Source organism: Homarus americanus, unplaced genomic scaffold, assembly GCF_018991925.1.
Source record: "Homarus americanus isolate GMGI-L3 unplaced genomic scaffold, GMGI_Hamer_2.0 scaffold32929, whole genome shotgun sequence".
NCBI classification, from domain to species: domain Eukaryota; kingdom Metazoa; phylum Arthropoda; class Malacostraca; order Decapoda; family Nephropidae; genus Homarus; species Homarus americanus.
Genome location: NW_024737097.1, coordinates 9370200 through 9380199, shown reverse-complemented (window position 1 = coordinate 9380199; position 10000 = coordinate 9370200). Strand labels below are relative to the sequence as shown.

Genomic DNA, 10000 nt, shown 5'->3' with positions numbered 1-10000 from the left:
AAATCATTGAATAGTATAAACTTCTTGATATTTACTAAAATAGTAAGGAATTTAAGCCCTAAAACCGATTACTGTATTGGCGGACTGATACTAAAGCTGGTTGCCCGGCCAGTGCAAGCGAAAACATGTTGAGGTCGGTTTGTAAGAAATTCGTTAACCGAATTTTTGTTCGTTAACCGAATTGAAGATCCTTATGGAAGGCAGTTCGTTAACCGAAATTTCGTTAATCGAGGCGTTCGTTAAACGAGGGGTCACTGTATATATATATATATATATATATATATATATATATATATATATATATATATATATATATATATATATATATATATATATATATATATATATATATATATATATATATATATATAATAATCAACGACCTCACCAGCCAGGAATCGAACCCTCGACCCACTGGGTGGGACTAGTGAACGCTACCGACCAACCCACAAGGACACTAAAAGCAGTCCTAGACTCTGTTATATTTCACACAAAGCGTGTTCATCGAGCTGATGGCGCCATGAATGTCATTGGGAACTGCCCGTGCCTCGTATGTGGTGTCAGTAGCATTTTACCGAATCCAGCTGGTATGAAACACGAGGTACCATATATATACTTCATTTTTAGTCCATATAACACGCGGTAGCATTCCCTAGTCCCACCCATTGGAATTTTTAGACAAGTATTGTCCCAAGTATCACATTCAAAATTGAAAGAGAAATAAATGGATCCCTTCCATTCCTTGATATGCTTATCATGAGAAATGGCCAAAACTACAAATTTAAGGTATACAGAAAGCCCACACAGGTAGACAGTTTCATACACTTTTTATCGAATCACCTGGAGTCTACCAAAATGTCAGTTTTTTCTGCTATGTTCTTAAGATGTCTGCGTATTTGTGACTGAATTTATTGACGATGAATTGAAACACATTCGTTCCATTGCACAGAAACTCGGGTACCCTTCTGTGTTTGTTGATCATTGTTTTAAAAGGGCTAAAAAATCCTTTCATTCCTTTCAAACCAGGCAAATTCCTACACTTAAGAATATTTTGACTCTGCCCTATCGTAATGAATTTGTCCCGTTAGTTCGGTCCCTCAAGCTACTAAATATTAATGTTGTTTCAAGTATGACTCAACCATTACCAATATGTTAATAAGAAATAGCCCAAGTTTGAATGTAAATGGAAGTGTTTATTGTATTCCATGTAGCAAATGTAATTGTAATTATGTAGGTCAGACAGGAAAAACACTGCAGCTCAGAATCAAACAACATAAGTACAATATCAGAACAGCATCTGAAAGCAGTGCCTTGTTCGTTCATGTTAGGAATAATAATCATCCCATTGCTTGGGAAAAAAGCTTAGAAGTATTTAAATCATCTTGTGTCACAGAAAGACTTCTGGTTGAAGCTAGTTTGATTAAGGAATTAAAATCAGTGGCCCAGGGTTAAAAATGCTTTGAAAACCTTTGATCTAGATGTATGATAGTTATTTAGTGGGTCCCTTATTTTTGACCTGACCTGACTAGTCAAGTCACCCCCCCTTCTCTTAAGCTCCTCTACGTGTGTTGGTGTGGGGATTAGTGGATGACATCATTATGACCTGACCTCATGTTTTTAAGGTCACCCTGTATATTTAAGCCTCTCTCTGTCCATGTAATCCAGTTGCCTCTGAAGATGTCTTGAATAAAGACGAAAGCTAAGGTGTTCCGTTGTTTCCCTTTTCCCGTGTGATTTTATCTATCTATCTATCTATCTATCTATCTATCTATCTATCTATCTATCTATCTATCTATCTATCTATATATATATATATATATATATATATATATATATATATATATATATATATATATATATATATATATATATATATATATATATATATATATATATATATATACACACACACACACACACACAGAGTAGGCTCTCGCCAATAACAACTTCCACAATAACGTTTTCGACAATAAGTTACAATAGATACCCATTTTCGATAATAACGTCTGGATTCTCTTGAATAACGGAAATTTCGCGGGAAGCGTCCGAGCGCATCAATGATAGCGTTTGTTTGCCGCCATGTTGATGACGTAGTTGTCCACTCCGCCTCACTCTCACACACGCTCAGTGGAATACAGCGCTGCGCCCACGTGTGAGATTTTCGCCACTATAACCAGTGGTTGTTAGGGTCGGTGATCAATAATGGCTTCCGCATTTTTGCCTGTGGGGCTAGGGGAGGTGGTGGAGGGAGTGATTTGCCACCTGAATGACTGGGAACTTTTAAAGTGAGGAAATTGAACTGTCCTGAGTCTACAGTGCGAAATATTAAGAGGAACTTAGAGGAGACCAAGAAGAGTATTGTGCTGGCTAAAAATATTTCGGTAGTGATGGAAATGCGAGGCGAGCTATGAATGATAAAGGCGATAGAAACAGGTTGTTAGTGATAACAGAGCATTTTCTTGTGAAATGGTTAGCTTGTAGAATGAAAGACAGTGCAAGTGTTAGCGACCCTCAGATACGGAACAACCATCACACCAAGCACCTCAAAAACTCCCCCAAGCTAAGTGTTATATTACTCAAACTCTTTATTTTGATGATTGAATAACAATTCTTTTTATTTCAGCTAACAAAAAGTGTTAGGAGGGCTTCAAGGGGAAAAAATGGGTGAAATTCTTGTGGCGGCGGCACCAATAAACCCTTTTTACATGTATTTTAATGTCACACAAATAACGTTTTCGCTAATAACGGTGTTTTTCAGGCACCTATTAAACGTTATTGGTGAGAGCCTACTGTATATATATATATATATATATATATATATATATATATATATATATATATATATATATATATATATATATATATATATATATATATATATATATATATATATATATATATACACACAGTCAACCCTCAAAATACGAGGTCCTACTTTACTTGTTTCCACGTTTACGCAGTACCCTGCTGAACACGGAATGCTCACTTTCCGCGGTGCGTGTACCCCTTTACGCGGAGAGCGGCTGGCGGTCCTCTCGCGCCGCGCCATTTTTGGATCCAAACCTCCCGCCATCCGCCATGTTGTGTAAGCGGCGCGAGTAGGTTGCGCAGTGTATGTCTTTGTTGCGTTATCGGTGACGTCATATGACGTAGTGGACTGTGATTGGGCAAAGGAACCTTGCCTCCCTCCCTGCTAGCTGTGATTGGTTTAATGTAGTACTATGACGTGCCCCGCCGCGGGAGCGTTCAAGCCCCTTGACCTACCGCGTCAGTTACACCCTCCCGGCTACACCGTGTATATCGGTATCCATTGTTCCATAAGAATGGCTTCCACCGGACCACCACCACCACCACAAAGAAACCTTGCATTACCTGGACCCAGCCGCCCTAAGCCAAAGAAGACACGACGTTCCTTAAGCTACGAAATAAAATATAAGATCATACAAGAGTTGGAGAAAGGAACAAGGCAGGTTGATCTCGCGCGCCAGCATGGTGTTAATGAATCAACTATCAGGACAATTAAGAAGGATGCAGCCAAGATAAAGGAGCACATGAACATCACAAAGTCTACAGGTGCTTCTATGATCAAGTATTTCTACAACCAGGTGCTTCTCAAGACAGAATAATTACTTGTGAGCTACTTGGTGCGTCAGGCGCGACGGAACATGGCGGTGGACACGCGCTCAGTTAAGGAGTGCGCACGTGAACTGTATGCTGCAGTGTCACGAAAGATGGGAATTACAGAGCCCAAACCCTTTAATGCTTCCTCTGGGTGGTTACAGAGGTTTAAGAAGAGGAACAAGATCACCAATATCAACATTGGTGGTGAAGAAGCTAGTGCTGACCGTGTTGTGGCTAGGGAATTTTCTCCGTTTTTACCTGAGATTATGGAGGAAGGACAGTACACCGACGACCAGGTGTTTAACATGGACGAATCTGGTCTTTTTTGGAAAAAGCTACCTTCCAAGACCTTCGTTGTGAAGAATGCCAGCAAGTGTCGGGGCCGGAAGTTGCAGAAGGAGCGCATCACCGTCCTGTTTACCACCAATGCCTCCGGTACCTGTAAGCTCAAGTTATCGGTGATCCACACAGCACGCAAGCCGCACGCCTACAAGAGCATGGACATGACCAAGCTAAATGTCCACTGGCTGACCGCACGTAAGGCGTGGATGTTCTCTACACCGTCCCTCTCCTGGTTTGATGACTGTTTCATTCCCGATGTGGAGAAATTCTGTGAGCAACAGAATGTGCCATTCAAGATTTTGTTGCTGCTTGACAACGCACCAGGACACTCGCCCCTACTGTTAGATCGTCACCCCAACGTAAAAGTGGTCTTCCTTCCTCCCAACACTACGTCTGTAATGTAAAAGCTGCATTCTCTGCTAAAAAATTCAACCTCCTGAACTACTACACCAACACCAAGGAAGAGTTGCCTAACCTGAGTGACACCAACACCGATAGCAAGAGCGAAGACGATGAGGATCAACAGTTGGCAGAGCAAGAAGTACTTTTGAAACAATTCTGGAGAACATTCAACGTCAAGAAAGCTGTGGACTTCTTGGTGGAGGCATGGGATCAGCTGTCTGTAGCAACTGTTCGTCACGCATGGAGACATGTGTTGCAAGGCATTCCGGGTGTTAGGCAGAGTAAATCTGTGATTGGTGAGGTTCAGACTGTTGCACTAGCAGTGGACCTTGCCAGAGAAGCTGCGCAGTGTTACAGCTGCAGGCTTCTCTGAGACCACCAACGACGACATCCTGGAGGTGATAAGGGATCCTGATGTGACTACCAACGAGATGGTAGATGATGATGACGTCAGTGAAGAGGCAGGTGATGCGTCATCCCAAGAAGAACGCCGCTTATCCCATAGTAATGTAAGGGGTGTCATCGAGTGTATCAAGAAAGTCAAGCTCCTCCTTTCCGACGACCCTGACGCAAACAGGTATGAAATCTTCACTACCCAACTGTTGCAGACTATGGAGCCCTACATCAAGGTTTATCACGACAACATAAACACCAGCCGTCAGCAAAGCATAACAGAGTTCTTCGCCCGCAACCCACCACAGCCAGCCCAAGCCAGTGATAGTGACAGAGGTAGAGACAGTGATGATGACTTTGAGGGATTTGTCAGGGAGGCACTAGTAAGTGTGGATGACACCGATGAAGACTCACCTGAGGGCCAGTAGCCTGCCCTCTGCCTCGGAACCAGCCTCCATTCCCCTACGCCGACCCATCTCTTCTACTAACGTAAGTGTTAACCCCAACCTTGTTTTTTTCTAACCTAACCTTCAGTTTATTATTCTCTTATTGATTGTTCCCTTCTATATTATGTGTGGGTGAATACCATCATAAAGTTAAGATGTTATTTTTAGTAAAACGTACGTATTGTGTCGGGAAAAAGTGGAGTTTGGGGGTCGGCCCGGTCTCTATTTCAATTAATCCCATATGTTATGTTGTTCACTTTACGCTCACTTTACGCGGGCCGCCGTGGGTTCAATTAACCGCGTAAAGTGAGGGTTCACTGTGTATATATATATATATATATATATATATATATATATATATATATATATATATATATATATATATATATATATATATATATATATATATATATATATATATATTATATATATATATATATATATATTATGGACATCCAATAGAGGTGGCCATATTGAGGGAAGGAGGCCTGTGTAGGATCCCTCCATTCTTTTTAATATTTATTGTAGTAAATTGGATAATGTTTTATAAATTAATACCAAAAAATTCATATGTAGCTAAAGCTGAAATTAAATATCTTTATTCTAAGAGTTTTCCTCTTGGTTCACAGTTGACTCACAGTACTGTACTTGTTTTAAATACCCACAACCTGAGAATATAACATGATGCTTAAACACTTATCGTTTTCCATGGAAGGAAGAACAGGACTGTCTTCGTTACAATTACTCAGCATAACAATAGCTTCAGTGGAGTTATCCATATTTCTAAATATTAGATACTGAAAATACCTAAAGCTAAGGTGTTTCTGTACAATTCTAATAAAAAATATTGGCAAAAATAAAATCTAACTATCTCCCACGTACTTTAAGGTTGCTTAAAATATCTGAGACTTCATATTGATAATCATCCTTGCAACTCAAACCTCTCATGAAATTTAGTTTATACTGTACATACAATAAATTATTTTTTAAGTTTGAATATGGTGAAGGTGTATTTCCTGCTTGACCATACCATCCTCCATAAAAATACTTTACTCCTATTGTTTGTTCACCTTTCATAAGATACAGCCCTAGTAAGAGCTTCTTTTAACACCTGATGCATTGATCACTTATTTAGTCTAAAACGTTAACACACTTTACTTGCTTTCCCACAAATTGAGGGGGTAGTAGCCTCCAAGTGAGAAGGTTAAGTATAGCCCAAAACAATGTGGCTGGTGCCAGTTCAGCACACACCAGAGCTAAATATGCCCCAACAACCTTTTCTGACACAGGACTGAACCCTTGTCTCATTGGCTGGGAGTCAAGAATGCTACCAACTAAGCTATGGGGCCTTTATGAAAAAATTAAATATTGAGTACAATCATAGTATTACTGTTAGCAAGTAAACTTTAGCATTTTTAAAACAAAACCCAAATATGGAGGTGTGATCAAGTCTCACAGATGTGGGTAGAGAAGGAGTATAGACGGAAAATGGATGGGGGAAGCACACACACTAAAGCCTGTATTTTGAAGGCTGAACATGATAACATTTTGGATGATTTTGCCTGCTGTCTTTCTCATGCAGCTAGCTACTGTTGTTTTGTTTTATTCTTACTGTGCTAAACACTACTTTCTGCTCTTTGAGGTGACCTTCCAACCATACTGATAGATTTAGGAGATCGACTAAGATCATGTAGAAGTGGCGTAGCCTTATATAATGGGTGAGAGTTTTGCATGGATATAGTTGCTGGAGTGGACAATGAAGTGGACACTCTTGGAACATCAACTGGGGTGGGAAGGAGGGAAGGTGTTTGTGAAGAGGGTGGATCAGAAGTAAGGGGTGAGGTGAAGGAGTCTGTGTTTGCTGGGGATGAAGGGGAAAGCTGTGGTGACACTCCTGAATACACATAATGATGGATGATGGAAGCTTGCCCTCGGCCATACTCCTGCTGGTGTCCTCCCCACACTCCACTTGTGATTCCCCAGTCTCCAGCAGTGATACAAGGATTTTCATATCCATTGAGTCTTTCACCATACCCTGAATCACGTGACATTTGTGATGTTGTAAGGTCAAATTTTACCTTATGAGAAGTTTGAGAAGAGCCTGATGATGATGCTCGGCTTGGCCCGCTTCTTGGGGAATCGGGTGACTCTCCTGCACTCACACTAATTTTACTATTTCCAGCTTCATTTGATAAGGTCTCAATTGTTTTGACAGAAGTTTCCATATTATCTTGGACGGTTCTAGGAGTAGCTTTGTGTTCCTCATGAAGAGAGTCTGGCGTGGACTTCCGCTCATCACTTAGAATAAGAGTTACAGAATTTAGATAATTTGAGCCATGTAATTCGTTGCTTTTCCGAAGTGTTGGGGGTGTGGGCATGATTGGTTCAATGGTGATGTAAGTTGATGGAGAGATTGGTCGTGGTGGAATTTCTTCATCATCAGAAGACTCTGGAAGCTGTTCTGAGGTAGTTAACAGCTGTCTTCTTGAATCCATAGGAGGTGTCTCTACATAAAAACAATATCCAGTCCCAAGACGAGCAGGGGGCAAGCGGTGATTGAGCAAGGGAGACTGATGAATAGGTGCAACAGTGGCTGAACCTCTTCTTCCTTCTCTCAATAATAGTGATGCTCGTGAGACAACACTAGAGGCCTCACTTAGTGTCTCTGGAGAAGCTAAGGGTGCCACTCCTGCAACCCAATCCTCTTCTCCACGCCCAATCAGCCCTCTTCCTGCTTCTCTTATACCTAAGAGTAATTGTTCTTCTAGTGCTGATAACAGTTCCCAGGTTATTGCTGGGGAATGGATATGTGCATGACGGCGAAGGTCTGGTGGAGGTTCAGGTGAGGCTGCAGGTGTGCAGGTAAAAGAAGTTTCTAGCAGCAGTCTGTGAGGAGGTGTTGCCAGACGATTCCCACTCAATGTATTTGATGATATGGGTGTACTTGTGATAGGAGTAGCTTTATATGAATCATTAACTGGGCTTGGGTGCATGAGGGTGGGTGGGGTATGTGAACGTGAGGAGAGTAAACGGCGGGTTTCCCCCTCAGGGGTAAAAGCATTACTCTTCCGTCGGGCTGGGCTCTCGGACATCCGCTGTGGTTTCATCGGGCCTGGGTTCTCCAGGACCTGTTGGAATATCATACTTAGTGCAACAGTTGCTATAAATGGAGGGAAAAATAATAGTGTATTACTAAATATTAGGAACTACTTTGTGAAGTGAAAATATTGTCTGACTAGCCAATTATTCATGAATTTTTGTTATACCTGTACTATATAGGGGCTAATTAGGTCATATTTACTAAATGAGTCCATGGCACAATTCCAAAATGGTACTCTGTTAAGAAAATCAAATGTAACAATATACACGGCAGTCACATTATCAACATCTGAGTTCTCAGTTATGAAGTACTACAGTATATTCAAATACAGCAAACTTCAATGATAAATATGTTTCAAAAGAGTAAATATTTTGTGCCCTACTACAGTATATGATATCAATACCTGTACTTGAAGAGTACACTCAGTGCAATGTTGTCTAATGATGATTATCATTTGAAGACTGATTTAAGAAAAATACTCAACATCAGAATATTCAAAAGAAGTATAATTATTACAGTCTTCAAATGAATTAGTACAACTCAATCTTAGTACCTTCAAAAATACATGTCCAGCCAGTATGGCAACACATCCAAATTAGTGATGATGAATGGAGTTCCCCTTTGCTATGCCACTAATGTATACTGTATCTGCAGTTATGCAAATGGTTGAAAGCACTGACATTTTCTTCATTATCATTTAATGATTACCAAAAAGACAAAATATTCATCAAGCTCCAACAACATTGTGCATTAAATTTCACTACAATATTCTTACTGAAAAATTCTTACTTGGTAATATAAGACAAAACAAGCAAAAGAATAAGAGTGGAATAAGGGTTGAGCAATGAGTTTGGTTAAGGCATGAAGAACATATACAGTACAACCTTGGAAATCTGAAAATGTTGGAACCAACAGCATGCTGAATCTGTGCCCTTGAAGCAATTCTTTGTTAAAGTTCCCAAGGTATACCACAGTTCAATTTAGTGGTGCACAACTATTAAGCAGAATTTTCTAAGGAAAATCTTACGTATTGCTACAACAATACAATGGTAAAAATTGATACATGTATGTTACTGTGATGAAACAGTGTACTAAAGGCACGCATAAAGAGTGTTTTACCTAATTTTCATGTTTTTATTCCTATTTTGATCTGGCAAGGTGATTTGCTTTTTGTAAGTACGTACTGTAATAGCCTAAACTAAGTTTGATAAGTGTAATTTTCATAAAGAAATTCAGTGTGCACCACTAAAGTGAACATTACAATGACCTTGTGAGGAGAGAGCAAGCACAAATTTGTCAGTCTGGTCAACTTCTCAGTGTACTGTACACCCCAGATTGTTAAGAGAACTGTGCAACAAGCTTGCAGAGCCCCTTAAGATCCTGTTCTGTAATTGCCTGGATGAGCAAAAGGTCCCCAATGACTGGAAAATGGCTTATGTGAGACCTAAAATCAAGAAGGGCGATCATCACTCCATGAATAATTATAGGCCAGTGAGCCTGACTAGCATAGTGTGTAAAGTACTAGAGAGCATCATATGGGATGCTTCTACTAGGAAACAACCTTGTAAAGGACTGCCAACATGGTTTTATGCTGGGACACTCCTGCTTAACACAACCACTCTAGGTCCTGGATGTTTAGAATCAAATTTTAGAACAAGGCAGTAATATCGACAATATACTGTATACCTAGATTTTG

At 40.2% G+C, this 10000-nt stretch overlaps 1 protein-coding gene across 1 annotated transcript in view; it reads right to left on the bottom strand.

Moving 5' to 3' along the window:
* Positions 1–5658: 5658 nt before the first annotated feature.
* The window catches only part of LOC121873108, a 29627-nt gene continuing 25285 nt past the window's right edge, over positions 5659–10000 (bottom strand). The window contains exon 3 of the mRNA XM_042376419.1: positions 5659–8332. Coding sequence (XP_042232353.1) covers positions 6821–8332 — 1512 coding nt within the window. The 3' untranslated portion in view covers positions 5659–6820. The remainder of the gene's footprint in view (positions 8333–10000) is intronic.